General features: G+C 44.1%; 1 protein-coding gene across 5 annotated transcripts in view; it reads left to right on the forward strand.

Annotated features, from left to right (window-relative positions):
• The first annotated feature begins 2,452 nt into the window (after positions 1-2,452).
• FLNB (filamin B) overlaps positions 2,453-17,041 on the forward strand; it is a 110,688-nt gene continuing 96,099 nt past the window's right edge. For all 5 annotated transcript variants that reach the window (XM_067544236.1, XM_067544232.1, XM_067544233.1 and 2 more), the window contains exons 1-2: positions 2,453-2,473; positions 2,565-3,120. In XM_067544236.1, coding sequence (XP_067400337.1) covers positions 2,679-3,120 — 442 coding nt within the window. In that variant the 5' untranslated portion in view covers positions 2,453-2,473; positions 2,565-2,678. The remainder of the gene's footprint in view (positions 2,474-2,564; positions 3,121-17,041) is intronic.

Here is a 17,041-nt window from a genome sequence, read left to right on the forward strand (position 1 = left end):
AAAAAAAGCCTTATCTTAGCTGTTCTTTTAACAATTATTAATATTATTAATATTATCAGTGGTCACTGGTCTGGTAGCACCTAGAAGTAACAAATGAAGATAAGGCATCTATTATGCTAGGCACTATATAAACACATAGGACACAGTCCGTCCTCTAAAGAGTTTACAGTCCAAATAGAGAAGATAGACAAAGGGGCTAGGGAAAGAGAAAGTGTCATCATCATGATGTCCATTTTACATGTGGAGAAAGTGAGATACAAGGATATGTCTACACTGCAATTAAACACCTGCGGCTGGCCTGTGTCAGCTGACCTAGGTTTGTGCTGTGGGTCTATGAAACTGCAGTGTAGACATCTAGGCTCACCAGACCCAGACGTCTACACTCAGGTTTATAGCCCTGCAGCCCGAGCCCCAGGAGCCTAGGTCAGCTGACAAAAGGCATCCTCACCATGTTTAACAGCTATATAGACGTACCCGTGGTGACATTAAGTCCCTGAGCTTGCTTAGCTCTAACTACATGAACAGTCTCACTGAAATAAATATAGGTGCACAAGTGTTTGCAGGATTAGCGCCTACATGACTTGTCCATGACCAGACAGGAAGTCTGTGGCAGATGCAGAACTGAGTGTTGGTCCCACCCTTGTGCATTAACCACAAGACCATCTACCCTGTCGGCCAGGCTTTTAATATGCAATTAAAAATTCATTGTATTTACATATTTTTTTCTTTTGGGGATTAGATTTGTTTTTATCCAGTTTGAATATTTATATGAAGGTTCAGACTTTGTTTATTAGGGTTTGGAATTTGCTTATTAGGGTAAGAATTTGTAATCTGATTCAAAGGATTAGTTATAGGAATTTCACAAATTAAGGTTTCAACCATTATTTCGGAGTGTTCTGAGTACTACCAACATTGGAGGAGAAAAGTTATTAATGATTATTTTTATTACAGTAGCACTGGGAGGCCCCAGCTGAGATGAGGACCCCATTGTGCTATACAGTGTAAAAACATAATAAAAATGATGATTCTTGCCCCAAGTTATAACTTGTGTTCTTTAAATAGCACTATTGGTGGACATAGCATTTTACAGACATATAAGAAAACAAATCACTGCTCCAAAATGTTTACAGTCTGAGGCCTTGTTTGCATTGGGGATTTGCTCTGATGACCACCACTGATGGCCAGCCCCAGTATGGCTGCTGTGATACAAAATCCTACTGCGGACAGCTAAAGCCGCTATTTTGAGCTGTGGAGCTTATCCATGCTTGAAACTGGGGTAAACTGCACTGTTGCAAATTATGGTTTATAGCCGTTAAACCTGTCTACGCAAGGGATTTTGCATAGGCACAGGTATGTGAGGGATGGCCACCAATGGCTAAAATTGTGGCAAACCCTCAGTGTGGGGGATCTGGAGTCCTCATCTTATAACTTGTTCTGTGCAGCTGCACACCTGCACCCACATTCACAGAGCTCATTACAGGATCAGTTCTATAAGTGATTGTCACTGTTATGAGAACTGATACTCCCATTAAAAATAATGGAACAACAATTGGGATGTACACAAAGGTATTACACTCCTTACATTACATCTACTGGATTTTATTGGAGTAGAAGGTTATTTTACCATGATTTATAACTAATGTCACTGTTTTTAAGAATATAAACCAAGTAATCAACAATTGCAGCTATATGCTACTTTATTTGTATTTACTGCTTCTCATGCAAAAGTCGCCAAGCACTTTACAAACATTAAGGGCTGGTCTACACACAGTGTTTGTATCAATTTAACTGTCTTTATTTTATTTACACCAGTAGAAGTGCATCCACACTAGACAGTTACACTGAAAACAGATATAAACTGGTACAAAAACTGTGTGTAGACCAGCCCTAATTAATCAAGGCTACCTCCTGTGCACACTCTTGTGAGGTCCTGTAAGTCCCCAGGGCTTTAACCACAAAGGACCTCACACTGACCTTGTCACTGTGTAACTATATAATAAACAGTCCCTGTTCCAAAGTACTTGCAATCTATCCCCACTGCTTTAGCTACAAGCCCAATCTTTCCCCACGCCTCTTTAGATCACAAAATCTTGCACCACGCCTGGAGGGGCTGAGTCTATAGAATAATGCAGTAAAGTAATATAATGCAAAGTGAGGGCGTTTCCCTCCCGGCTAGTTAGGAGATTTGGCAGCAGGTCTCAAAGAACAAGACTAGACGGTAACAAATCAGCAGCAGTTCTTCACGCAGCTGAAAGGAACGAGGCTCATGTCCTAACTAGCGTGAGGTACGATGCATTTCCATCCCTCATTCCTAATGATATAAGGGGCTGCAATCACAGGCTGGGTTTGCTGACTTCGGCACTGCTGTGCACACTTCTGGCCGCCTCCGCCTGCTCCCCAGGGCCCAATCCCCACGCTCGGGACGGTATTTAAAGCCCTGGGCAGGCAGGCAGGCGGCTAGGAGCACGTACAGGTAAGTGCTAGATGCAGGGAGAAAGGACGCTCTGTGCTCGGACCCTTCCCGGCTGAGGCTGTTAACGGCGCTGCTCTTTTTTTGCCTGCAGATTTGCTGGCTCCTTGCACGTCCCTAGCAGGAGGGGCAGGGCGCGCGCCCGGGCGGAGTCTGCTGCTGGTGCGAGCTCCTTATTAGCCGGAGAAGGCGGGGCGGCCGCTCCAGCATGAGCACGCAGGCGCGGGGCCAGGGAGCTCGCGGCAGAGGCTGGAGTAGCAGCGGCGGCAGTCCCAGGAGTCAGACCCTACAACGTCTGCGGCCAGAGCAGCAGCAGCAGCAGCCCCTGGGCCGCAGCGAGGCGGAGCAGCAGGCAGACATGCCGGTGACCGAGAAGGACCTGGCGGAGGACGCGCCCTGGAAGCGGATCCAGCAGAACACGTTCACCCGCTGGTGCAACGAGCACCTCCGCTGCGTGAACAAGCGCATCGGCAACCTGCAGAGCGACCTGAGCGACGGGCTGCGGCTCATCGCGCTGCTGGAGGTGCTGAGCCAGAAGCGCATGTACCGCAAGTACCACCAGCGCCCCACCTTCCGCCAGATGCAGCTGGAGAACGTCTCGGTGGCGCTCGAGTTCCTGGAGCGGGAGAGCATCAAGCTGGTCTCCATCGGTGAGTCCGGGCCGGGGCGGCACAGCCGGCAGACCTAGCCCGAGACGAGGGGGGGCTGCGGGGCCGGACTAGGCGCTGGGTCCACGGCGCGCCGCGCGGGCGGGTGCTGCGCCCGTCCACCTCGGCCTTGGGGGGGGGCTGTAGCTTGCCCGAGCCGGGTGGCCCGTGGCCCTGGAGCGGCTCTTCTGCAGCTTGCCTGCTAGCTCTGGCTGCGGGGGGCGAACTCGAGCTGTAGCGGGTCAGGCCGGAAGGGAGCAGGGCTGTCATTTGACCTCCTGGCTGGCCCCGAGACCCCCCGCCGCCCGCCACTGAAACTCGACCCAGCTATCGCTGCCCTCAGGCGGCCGCCCTGCTCCGCGTGGAGCCGGGAAGGGGGCGCCGCCTCCTTCCTCCGCTGCGCGGGCTGGGCGGGGGTGTGAGCCGGAGCAGGGGAAGGGCTGGGGCTGCCTCTGCGCTGGGGTGTGGCGGAGCCGCCTGTGGCCTGTCCCCCGTGGCTGGGTGGGGCCGCAGGGAGGAGCCCGGCTGACACTCCCGGGGCAGGAGTGTTTGGCGCTGGCTGGGGGTGGTGGTTGTGAAATCGGCTCGTCTGGCGGCTGCTTTTCCCAAGGGCTGAGGACAGGCAGCCCACAGCTACGGTGGGGGACCCTTGGTAGGGTCTCTAATAAACCTGCTGAGGTGCTTGGTGGGTGCCAGGAGGGAGAGGAGCTCTAGCTCAGGGTGCTCTGGCACAGTGGTACTGCCTATGTGACTCAGTGAGACATGCCACTGAATCCCCAGCTTTGCTTAGCCTTGGGGCACTGGCCTGCCCAGGGTATGGCTGGGCCCATTCCTAGCTGTAGGGAAGGTGAAGGCTGGCTGCCTTGTTCAGGAGGACAGGGTTTGCTGTGTGACTTCTGTTCCTGCTGCTACAGGCACTTTCTCTCTGCTGCTGTGATAGGAGTGCTTTGCAGGGGTTATGCTGCTAACAAAGGTCCTGCAGTTGATTCTCCTGAAAACTGGCTAAGACCATCTCTGACCTTTCATGTGCTTGCTGTAGAAGGGGTTAATGGGAGAAATACTGCAGAGCAGACCTATGGCCCATGTGAAATGAAAACATATGTGAGCAAAGAAACTCCCCTTCTTGGGTTGTGACTATAGTGTGGCTGGGGCACTCACCTTTGTACCAGAGGGTGTCTGGATAGACCGTGTTGTGCAAGACTTGGCTGGTATGTGCTACATTAACACTAAGGTGCCTTATTGAACAGTCTTTGAAATGTTCCTGCCTTCTGTTCTAGGGGCTTGATAAAAGTGCCAGATGACAAAGTTGATTAGGCCTGGGCTTATAATCACTCTCCAGGTGACAAGGCTGTGGGCATTGAGTGGCTAATGGTTTCCTAGCAGTTCAACACATAAGAATGGCCATACTGACCAATGGTCCATCTAGTCTAGTGCCCTTTCTTCTGACAGTGGCCAATTCCAGGTGCTTCAGAGGGAATGAACAAAATAGGCATTCATCAAATGATCCTTCCCCTGTCATCCATTCCCAGCTTCTGGCAGTCAGAGGCTAGGGATGCCCAGAGGATGGGGGTTGCATCCCTGGCCATCTTGGCTAACAGCCACTGATGGACCTATCCTCCATGAATTTGCCTAATTTATTTTAACCTGTTTTGGCCTTCACAGCATCCCCTGGCAATGAGTTGTACAAGTTGACTCTTTTGTGTGAAGAATACTTCCTTATTTGTTAAAGCTGCTGCCTATTTTTATTGGGTTACTACTGTTTTTTGTGCTGCATGAAGGAGTAAATAACATTACCTTAGTCACATTCTACATACCCTTCATGATTTTATAGATCTCTATCGTCTCTTCCAAGATGGAAAGTCCCATCTTTTTAATTTCTGCCCTCATGGAAGCTGTTACATATTTTTAGTCACTTTTTGTTGCCCGTCTCTACTTGTCTAATTCTATTACCTTTTGATGGGCAACCAGAACATGGGGCATGTAGTAATCAAGGTGTGGGTGTACTATAGATTTATGTAGTGGGATACTTTTTGTTTAGCTATCCGTTTCCTAATGGGTCTAACATTAGTTTTTTTTTGACTGACTGCTCATGGAGCAGATGGCTTTCAAAAAAGGAGCCACAATAACTCCAAGATTTCTTGATTGGTAGCAGGTAATCTAGGTCCCATTTTTGTATGTATAGCTGGGATTGTTTTCCAATATGCATTCATGAACATTGAATTTTATCTGCCGTTTTTGTTGCCCAGATAACCAGTTCTAAAATCCCTTTAACTCTTTGCAGATTATACAGAATGACTCAAAATAACCAAGCCCAAACCTGATTGTAAACTGTCACATCAGTATTTATCCCTTTTTTCCAAATCATTATGAATATGTTCAACAGCACTGGTTCTAGTACAGATCCCTGGGAGACCCTACTATTTGCCTATTTTCATATCCTTGGTTTCTTGTCTTTTTTTTTTTTTTAACCAGTTACTGATCCATGAGGGCTTTCCCTCTTATCTCATGACTGCTTAATTGGCTTCAGAGCCTTTGGTGAGGGACTGTACTTAGTCTTTCCAGAAAGTCTCCGATCACCCTTGTCTGTGTTGACCACTCCGAGAATTCGAATAGATTGGCGAGGCGTGATTATCTTTATAAAAGATGTGACGACTCTTCTCCAACAAATAGTGTTTATCTGTGTCTGATAATTCTGTCCTTTATAATGTCAGTCAGCTTGCTTCATTTTGAAATTAAGCTTACTGGCCTATAACTGCCAGGATCACTACTGGAGCCATAACTGTCCTGTACCAGATAACTAGAGAAAGTGATTTAAAGAGTTCTGGCTACTGTGTCTAAATTAAAAGTACCTGCAGTAAGTCTCATCCAGAAGCAACCTGCTAGTCACTTCAGCTGTAATGTATCTGTAGCATCAGTTGCCATAATCTTGGTCATGAACTAAGTGAGTATCCATGGTAACATGATGAAAGTAGAACTAAAGGCAGTTTTGAAGAAAAACCCTCAATCTTATACATAAGCCCGTTCCCTTATGGGATTGTCTGTGAAGCTCCCTCTACTTGGAGTGGAAGAATTATAGTCAAATGAAAGACTAAATGGTGCTGACACTTATCTGTTTCCTGTGTTGCAGTTGTCTAGCTGAGGTACTAAAACACAGTACCAAACCACTTCAGTTTATCATGCATAAATGGGTTAATTAGACTAGTGTTTGGTGTACTTAAAGCACTGACTTCAAACTATTGATGACACTTATTCTGCCAGTAGCGTAGCTGCTAGTAATCTCATTTGTAGCTACAAGCAAATGATCTGAGGTGGGGCAGAGACTCCAAGCTATCCCTTGCTGGAGTTCCTTTAAAAATCCAGCCTCTCTAGCAGAGGTTCTGGAACAACTTGTATAGTGGGGGTTCTGAGAACCATTGAACCAAACTGTAAACCACTTCAAGCCAGGGAGTGCGCCAGCACCCTTAGTTCCAGTACCTATGCCTTCTAGTCATCTAATTCTCGGATCAATGGAACTGACCAGCCATTGATAGTTTTTTTGTTTTTTAAATAAACTGTTCACCTCTGGAAAGGTGAAGATCTTTCTTTCTACCCTTGTGAATGATGGGTAGAGGGCTTCTATCTTGTGATAGTGGTCTGCCTGAATGGGGGGTTTAAAGAGAGGGAAGGGACTCAAGGAAAACTTTCCACTGAGCCTCTTTTTAAAGAGAAGAAACTTCCTCAGTGAAACTTATGAAGGAAAAATAAGTGACAGTTGCAGTTTTGACCACTCCTCCCTCATTATAAAGCTTCGTCTTCTGAAATATTCAGTAATCCTTGCTTGTGCATAGCTGGAATCTTTCAAACTTGGCATACAGCAAATATTCCAGTTTTCTTAAACCTCTTATCTATGAGCTATTCTTGGTGTTTAATTGATTTGGAATTAGCCAGCAACACTTAAGGTGTTCCTTAACTCTGAACAAAGGTAGCTTAAATGCGAGCTCTAATGAGTGACTTCTAGAGAAGTAGAAGACAAGACAGTTTGCTTTCAGATGAAAGTGACCAACTGCCTTGCCTTCTCTAGGATTTTAACTTGACAGTCTTCCTAGTGAAGGCATGTTCTTGGAGTCTGACAAGTCTCAAGCTCACTAATTGACAAGGTTGCCTCAAAAGTAATCGAACAGGTAACCTCAAATCTCAGGCTGATACTCTGACAATGTATAAGTTCCTCAACTGAACAAACTTTGACATCTCAACTGCCGTCAATTGGACTGTTGTGTTGTAGTGATATTTTAAGGGGCAAATGAACATTGGAAAACTTGCCTTTGCTAGATAATACCTGGTAAGCAGATTGTTCCAAAAGTTCAAACATGCTATTTTATTGAAAAGCTCCATAGCTGTACATGGCTTTTATAGGAAGGCTTCATTACATGCACAAGTCCTATGGACAAGAAGTCAATACAAGGAACACAAGGGTAGGATGAAGGCAAGAACAAGATGAATTGTATGGGAGCTAGCATACGCAATTGTAATCTTGTATGTCTTGCTTTAATTAGCACTGTTTGATTGAGTCACTGTACATCATGAAGAGCCAGTTAATTGTCTAATATGTAGATTATACTGATGAAATCTGCATAGGCTCTCAAAATTTGTCATGCAACTGAAACATATTATCCCTTCAAGCAAGTTAGTAGTCCTTTCAGAAGAATAACTTCCAAATGCATAACAGTTCAGGCTTGGTCCCATACACTCATCTGAAACCAGTAGTTCATATGCCTATTATGATAAAGCTGAAGATGGATTAATCTAAAATCCCCTCACCAGGCTCTAGCTTCAGTGAACTGTGGGTGAAGTAGGATTAAATAAGGCATCTTGCATGAGAGGAAATAATGCCTGTAGACATTCCCTCTCAAAGTAGCAAGACCATGTAAACAGTATAGAAGAGACTTGGCTTCTGAATATAGGAAACTCTTCTTGTGCTTAAGTAGTGTTGAGTTACTCACTGTTCTAACATGGGAAATCATGACTAAAATTGAGTCTGGTAAAACTGGGTTGTATGTTGCCCTTATTCTAAACTGTTAGACATCATAGCCTTATAGAAAAATAAAGCCTGGTTGCGTTCTTACTTGGAAACAGAAGTATTTTTATTTAGTATCAGATCTTTAGTGCTTTGCAGATCTACATAGCATACAAGGTAGGGGATTTGGTTCAAGAACCTATTAATTATTCACTCATGAATTTCTGGTAATTGTGCAAACATAGCTGATGCTTAAACTTCACTTGCTGAGAGATCATCTTTCCAGTCTACTTTCCAGTGACTGGGGGTTAAGAAACCTTACTGCAAAGCTGTTTGTTTTGGCTACTAGCCTCCACTAAAACTAAGCAAGCTGCTTTCCTTCTGTTTTGTAAATGTATTCCTTGACCTATCGATATTATACCTATGTTTTTGCCCACAGGTGCTCCCTTGAGAAACATGCTAGCTTGGAGCAGCAGTGCTCCAGTGAATTGACTAGTACAGTTAAGCTCAGTTTTTTAATGTCTCTTCTTGTTGATGAGTAGTGAGGCACTGTTGCAGCAACACAATCCATACTGCAAGGTTCTCCCATGTAGGGAATACTATGCAGGTTACATGAAGACCTTAACATCCCCAGAGCTGTCAGTTCCACAGCTTAGTGTTTTTAATAGATGATACAAGGCAGCATATGTGCATCGAGTTCAGAAAATTAATCTGGCCCTCAGTCTTTTTACCTGAACTTCATGGTCAGTCTCCTTAAAGTATTCTTCCAGCCAGATCTTGCTGAGCTCCCAGAACAGGCGCCAGGCTGTTGTATAGGAGTGCTGCAGAACATTCAACTCAGACAGCCTCCTTTCCTAAAGGAAAGGACACTCCAAATAGACATTGACGTCTAAAGCAACTGAGTTGACAGGAAGCATAATGTTGGCTCTTTTAGACTGAAATGGCAGCTGACAAACTAATACCTACCTACTGAAACCCATTTTTACCTCTAGCAACTTTCTAAACAGTGCCAAACATCTTCAGACAACCAACTAGTTGCAATTTATCTAAGGCCAATGTTTGCCCCTGTGATTGTTTCACTTTAGGGGAGTGATGCAAGTACAGATTTATGTAAATAGACCTTCTTAAAGAACTGTACTCTAGTTAGATCCTATTATAGAGCTTGCAGGAATCTGACTCAAGCAAGTCAGGAAAACTGATAGTTGTTACAAGCTAATCTCTATGTGAAGTTACTTCACCAGATCTTTCTAACTAAATACCAACTGGAGGGTATATGGCATTTGTCTTCCAGACAACTCCTAGAATCATGTCAGCTATTGTGTTGCTCATAATATGCTGATTCCTACAATAATAGTTGTTACCTCAGTAACACTCGGGCTGTATTGCCTTCTCAAATGCATATAAGGTCACTTCTGCTTTGTGTGTAAGTTTAGAAGTTTGGGTGTATTCTAGTATGTATTGGAGGTGGAAGTAAAACCTATTGGGGTGGTCAAGGGTGCTGTAGACTGGTATGAACAACATGAAGAGGATTTTCTGTGGAGGTTGCAGCAGGAGGCAATCACTCAAAATATTAATGGCCACTAATGTAGTGCTGCGTGCTATATGGATGCACGTAATCATGATGGGTGCCAATTACAAAAACCTGTATAGTAGGAAATGAGGGACTTAAGGCTTGATGACAGACTAAGAAATCTAATCAATCTATGGACTCCAGCAGTGCATTCAAACAAGCTTGAACAAAAGTCTTGTGGGGCAGACTGCTGGGATTGGGTTTATCACTAAGGTGACTATAGGAAACCTTAGCAGCACAGCAATAGATGCTGACAGATCAAGTTTAGGAGATGAAGACTGAAGCAATTGAGTTCCACATCAGTTTGCACTAAAACTGACACTGCTTGGTATGAAGTTGCCAAGATTAGTGGTGGTAACAGCACTTAACTGTCTGACAGGCTGGAGTATATACCACTGAAGAGAAATTTTGTCTCTGCTTAAAAATAAATGTATTCACCAGCCCACTACGCAATCTTATTGGAGACGGTACTCCAGCTTAGCTGTGAGGTATGGTGTTGACCTCACCTAGCTGTCTCATAGTAAAAACTACAAAGAGCTGGCCTCCTAAAATTTTTAGTGACTTTTGACTAAAAGTCTTGGTGAAACTAAGTAGACACCATTTGGTTTTTTTAACACTGAAGTACTCTACAGCCACTGCTGTAAGCATTCTGTAGCTAAAGCTTCCCACAGTGCCTTGTTACCAGACTTCAACCCTAACCTCAAGGGTCTGGTAAGGCTAAAGATGGCTTAATCCAGTGGCTATCAATTTTTTGAGTTCAGGAGCTGTTTGTAAACCTTGATGTCCTGTTAACACCAGTAAATAGCTTTAGTGCAAAAAAAAAAAAAAAAAATCTGCCTTAGGTTATGGGTAAGAAATATTTACTAAAACTCCCTGTGCACAAAGTAGTGGTTCCTGTCCCAAGGGACTAGCTGGACTCAACTCCCTGCTCCAAGTATTGAGCTGCATGGTGTCACAGCACCACTCACTCAAACTGGGTTTTGCTCGGCCTTTACGACAGAAGGACAGCTGGGCCAGACATAAGCAGTGCTGTGACCCTGTGCAGCCAGTTGCAGCATCTGGACCAGGGAGCCAAACCCAACCAACCCCATGGGACCAGGACTGTAGGAGCCACTGCAGCAGGATGGGTGAGGGGCAGGACTCTGACACTGGTGACCCAATTTGGGATCATGACCCATGGGTTGAGAGTGCCTGGCTTAGTCAGTCTGCGATCTCCCTCGGGAAACAAGTGTCCTTGTGAAAGACCATTGTCTAGCCTTCAATCCTTGTAGGTCAGAAAAGGACTTGGGAGCCTAAATCCAACTGTTAGGTGCCACTGAGATCCTCAGGTCACTTGCTCAGCTGCTGTTTAACTCCAGAGGGGCCTAAGTTTCTGCTGGTGAACCTGGATGCAGCCACCTCAGTCTAGGCACTGGGGCTGTATCTGGCACCAAAGCCCCAGCAGACTCCTTAAGTATTTACCCCCCCATCCTAATTTTATCTCGCCTGCAGGACCCAATTAGCTAGGTATTCTTGGAGCCTACTCTAACCACCACCAGTAAAGGTGGTGCTGTCCCTTAACTTTCATCCTAGTGGTTAGAGCACTCAGTTGAGAGTCATTTCAATTCATTCTCTTCCTTATGTGGAGAAGGGATTTGAACCTGGGTCTGCTTCCTCCTGGGAGACTGCCTCAACCACTGAACTATGGCTGTTCTGGGGCAGAGCATCCATCTCTCCTCTGGAAGCTGTTCCAGAGTATAAATAAACTCATTGGAGCAGGGATACTGGCACTTGTCCCCCCCTAACTGCTGGTGAGTGCCCTAACCTTTGGACTATATTAACTGGGCCAAAGAGAAAGTGATAAGTGTGCTCACCATTGGGCTAGAAGTTAGAGGCAACCAACTCTTTCAGTACTTCTTGTGAGAAATAGCTTGGTGCTGCCCTCCACAAGAGGGTTCACTGTGGAGATTTGTGCCCCTCTAGTTTGGCTATAAGGGTGGAGCTTTGACTGCATCCCTTGCCTCCTCACTTCCTACTGGCTAGCTTAGGTGACTTCCTGCTCAACATGCTGGCTTTCGTGGATCCCATTCTTGAATGCATATCTCTGCTCAGGAGTTGTCTAATAAGCCCAGATACTTGACTGAGGGATGTGGATTCCATAGGTACCAGAAGGGTGCTTAAAACTTCCTGTTGATGTAGATCTGAGGTGACAAGGTTTGCTTATGTCAGTGAAGAAGATATCAGATGACTGGCAAATCTATCATGAGAACAAATGTCACTCATCTAGCTTTTTAAAAAAAACCAAACCAAACCACAAACCATACTTGTGCTGCTGAATGCCTGAGTTAGTCTAATTACAAAACTGGACTTCCAACACTAGAGGAAGAGAGTGGCATTTTAAGCACAGTATAAACCTCAGGATTCCTCAGGTGCTACAAAGTCAAAATACACTTGCATTCTGTGTGCTGTTAATCTGTAACTTTTTCAGTGCTATCTGGAAAATTTCAGTGTGTTAAACAAGTGATTACTCAACTCTCTCCTTCTAGAATTATTTGTAGTAAGGGCCACTGTTAGCAGTCTTCAATCCCTCATAATAGCCTCTAGTTTACAGGAGCTGCTGGCCTCCTTTGGAACACCTAACAGCAAGCTTCAGTGTCAAAGGGAAACAGGCTTTGCATAAGATATCTCTATCTAGGAGGAGCAGATGCTCCAGTGTTGAATGTAAACCCATATGTCTCATGATGGGAACAACAAAATAGAGAACTGGAGTCAGCATACAACAAAGCAAGTTAGAACTTCTTGGAATCAAGTTCAACTACTTGAGCAGCTCTGAAAGTGGCTAACCTTGGTGTAAATGGTTTCACTCACCAGCCTGTGGTGGCTAACATCAAGTGTCATATCTGTTCCTGTACCTGAAATATAGCATGCTAGTGTAATTGGGCCTAACTTCAGTCTGTGACAGTAGCATGGTAAGACCTTCATTTACTGGTAGTGATGTTGAACTGCTCCGGTACACGCGTGCTACATTTGTACGGATGCCTCAGAATCCTCGTACGTGTTGAAAGGAATCTCTAGCTATTAAAAGCAATAGATGGATGCACATTGGCCCTTCTCCCCTCACCATAAACTGACCGCCAATGACCACTTCAGTTTGATCAGTCTTGTATGTTGTCCATCTGGTCTTGATGCACTCTCATCCTTGGGCAACAGAGACTGAGTATGAAATTAACTCTCTGAAAATCATTGTGTTTGAAACAAACTGCACAAAGATACGCCATGGCTGCTTCCACCTGACATGGAAACTGTTCTGACATGCTCTGCTAGCCTGGGATCTAAGGAACTCAGTGGGAGGGGAGAATCTCTGTTGGTTGGCTCATGAATACACTGTATAAGCAGACAGTGAAGGAAAGCACACTTGAGAGTTTCGAATGTTGGCATGGCTTGTATGTTGTAGCATTATGGAGTTTTTCGGTTAGCCATAACTAAATGACGATGCGCTTGTGTTGGAGGATATGTTTGTTACAAGCACATGAATGCTTTCCACCCGTAGTTACCTCTGACTTCTATGCACGATTTCATAAATTGTGAGATAGCATTTTATAAACCCACTGCCAGCAAGGCCCATGAGTCTGAGCTGCTCTTAAGAGCAATCACTGGATTTGCATAATTGAACTCCAGATAGAGACCTGAGATGCATATGAGTCTGTAGCTAGAGTTTAGTGCCAGTGGATGTAGGATAAATGTCAAGTGGCTATTATCATTAAAGGGTTAAACTTGCTGTACCCTAGACTCCTGACAAGATAACCAGAAACTGAAACAGACTCCTCTTGGGCCCAGGGAGAAGAGTAAGACTTTCAGCTTGTCTCTAGAGCAGTGTTTCTTAACCTGGGGGTTTAGAGGGGTCGCAAGTGCAGAGCTGGTATTGGGGGTGGCAAGAAAGGCAATTGCCTGGAGCCACAGGGCGCCATGAAACTAAGTTACATGCCTCAGCCCCGTGGGGGTGGGACTCAGGCTTCAGGGGTACAGTAGTTTGGAAAGGTTAAGAACCACTGCTCTAGAGTGATGTCAAGCCCATTTCCTAGGGATGGGCTACAGCAAGGGGAAGAACTGGAATAACAAAAGAATGTAGACAAAACTGCTGATGTCTTCACATGCAGTAGGTAAAAATAGGGATGGATCCTGTCTACTTGTCTCCATCCTATAAAAACAATTGCTTAGACTTCTCCAGGGCAGAATATCTGTTGGTGCAAAGTCAAGTGTGGGGTCTTCTTAACTCATGCTATAAGATGTTCCAAATCTTTTATTAGGAAAAAGCTGTCTGCCTGGTCTTGAAACCAAGGTGAAAGACTGCTTGTCTTTCAATATAGGAAGAGCTGAGCTTCCTTAGCCCCTGCTTGTGACCATGGGGCTCTGGAGTGCTTTCCTGGAGCGGTGTCTGCAGGCTGAAAGCTGTGACGAGCCTTCTCCTCAGGAGATAGTTTGGATTTTCAGGCTTAACAGAGTAATGGTGCCCTGAATGTGAGGTGACTACAAACACTGAAAACAATTCTTTCCTTTAAACTTGATGTATATGAAACATCCTCTTGCAACCATAGAAAATACAGTATTAAGCAATTGTTTCTTGGCAGCTTTGTGCAGCAGTTACTGATTTTTAAAAACATAATGGATAATTTTATTCAGGCATAGAAATGCAGGACTGGAAGGAACACTGATCATCTTGTCTAGTTCAAGTAATTGCTCTGAATCAGGACTAAATACCTAGACCATACCTGTTAGGCTTGTCTAACCTTTTAGTCAACCTCCAGTGACCGATTCCAAAATGTTCCTAGATAATTTTGTTCCAGTGCTTTAACTCCTCTGATAGCTAGTAAGTTTTTTCCTAATGTCTCCTCTAAATCTCCCTTGCTGCAATTTAAGCCCATTACTGCTTACTTCAGTGGTTAAAGAACAATGTCTCCTTTCACTTTAACAACCTTCTATGTACTTGAAGACTTGTCCCTCCTCAGTCCTCTCTTCTCAAGACTAAACAAACCTGTTCTTTCAATCTTTTCTCATAGGTCATGTTTTCTAGACCTTTAATCATTTTTTGTTGCTCTCCAGTATGTCCATCTTTACCAAAGTTTGGTGCCCAGAAATGGACACAGTACTCCAGTTGCAGCCTTATCAGTGCTGCCTAGAGTAGAAGAATTACTTCTAATGTCTTGCTTGCAACACGCTTGTTACAGCCCAGAATATCTGTTGCAAAAAAGCAACAATATTACATTGACTTATTTAGTTTGATCCACTATAACCCTCACTCTTTACTGCTGTACCTTTTCTTAGTTAGGCAGTCATTTCCCATTTTGTATTTGTACAATTATTGATTGTTCCAAGTATAGTACTTTGTATGTGATCTTATTGATTTTTCTTTTCAACCATCTTGTAACAAAGAGCTTAGACTAGGTCAGTGTACAAGTCCTGCTTCAGATCAGTGTCTTTCAAGTGATATCTAATGACTCATTGGCAACTAAGAGTTAAAACTGCAACTCTAGCACAGCTGCAAGTCTTGATTCAGAATGCTAATGCTAGAGTAAGTCTCTTAAGCCTTGCTTGTATTGCTAAGATTTAATATGGGGACCTTTTTAATGTCTAAATCTTGCTGTTTGACAAGCAAAAAAGAGGACACTGCTCCACTCTTCCTGGTTTCTTGCAAGCAAGGAGCAGTTCCTCAAATCTACTATACAAACTACTTGGGGTATAATGCCATTTTATCCCTATGGCTTAGGATACTTGAAAGGGATTCTTTTTGTATCTGCTATGTTAAGTCAGAAGGAAGATTTCTAGTGCAGTGCATGAACAGCTAATGGCCGTCATAGCCTAATGGCACTCTAAATTTTGACACTAAGGTCAACTATTTAGACCTGGTAAACTGTTGCTGTTTCTCAGCATCTCTCCAACATAACACTTATACAGAAGACATTCTGTGTCGTGCAAGAGAATTAGTCTCTTCTGAACACTATTCCTAGTTTGATCTACACTAGTGTAAAGCGTATTGGTGCTATGCAGTACATACAGAAGACTAACATGCTAGATACTTCAATGCATGAGTTCATCTTGGACAACTTATGCATTACAGTATTAACACACAATAGTCACACGTGCACAAGAAGTTTTTCTAAATCTCCTAACTTGCTTTGGGAATGCAGATGTTTGCTTGCTAGTAGTAGCCAAATTTTAATTGGTAAAATGGACCATACTCCACTTCATTGAGGAGCTCTGACCCCTTTTGAACAGTCCTGCAGGTGTAGACTAGCGCGAAGCTGCTTCAGAAACTTTCTTACCCAAACACTAATTTGGGGTTCTGTTAAATTGAACAATCCTATTGTGGGGCTCTTGCTGGGTCTCCAGGTAAATAACAGAGCTCTTGTAGAAAAGATTGAAAAGTGCAGTCCCACTTGAGAATTGTATAACATCTTTTTTTGAAGACACCTGGAGTATTAAAGAATATTTAAATGGCTACCCTGTAGCCAATTCAATATTTCTTTGCAGTCTGCCGGGGGTGGTAAAGGAAGCACAATTACTTTCCTATACAAGCAGATTCTTTATTTGCTTAGGGCAGTTCTACACTCATTTACATCAGCACAGCTGAAGACTCTAAGGTATTGTCTACACTAGCACTCATGCCAGCAAGACTTTGTTGCTCAGGGATGTGTAGCAATACAGCTGTGCCGCTATAAGTTGGAAGTGTAGACTTGCACTAAGCTGATGGGAGAGAGCTCTGTTTCCACCTCTTGTGGAGGTGGCCTTAGCCAATGATGTCAGTGGGAGAAGCTCTCCCACTGACCTAGTGCTGCCTACACAAGGGGTTAAGATCAGAATAACAACTTTTCACATCCCTGTTATGTAGTTATACTGAAGTATGTAGTGTAGACCAGTATATAAGTATCCAACAGCTCCTAATAGGAAGGAACTGACCTCTGTATAGAGCACTAAATTAAAACTTCAAACCGGGTTAGTGATTAGAAACAGTAAGTGTATTTGTGTGGTTTTTTTGTGCAGTGCCCTGAAGTAGTAACTGAAGAACCATTTCTTACCTACCCAAGGAGCTGCAAAGCTAAAACAGTTTTTCCTTCATAGGCTGGGTGGAAGTGGCAATAGATTAGAGTGATTAAATCAGCAAGCAGAAAACATTTAAATCTTGTTTTGCATCTCTTTTTCTCCGAGTGAGTAACTTGGTTCTAATTTTTGATAAACTGGAGGATATACTTTCACCTAAAACTTAAGTTGACTTGCAACATTGCTCCAGGGGTATGAAATTCACACCCTGAGATAGTGAAGCTGACCTAATCTCTACACACGATATAAATGGAAGAATTCTTCTAAAGTCTTCCACTCATGATGGC

Source organism: Emydura macquarii, unplaced genomic scaffold (assembly GCF_026122565.2).
Source record: "Emydura macquarii macquarii isolate MOO-44397 ecotype Brisbane River unplaced genomic scaffold, CSIRO-AGI_Emac_v2 contig_968, whole genome shotgun sequence".
Lineage (NCBI taxonomy): Eukaryota > Metazoa > Chordata > Testudines > Chelidae > Emydura > Emydura macquarii.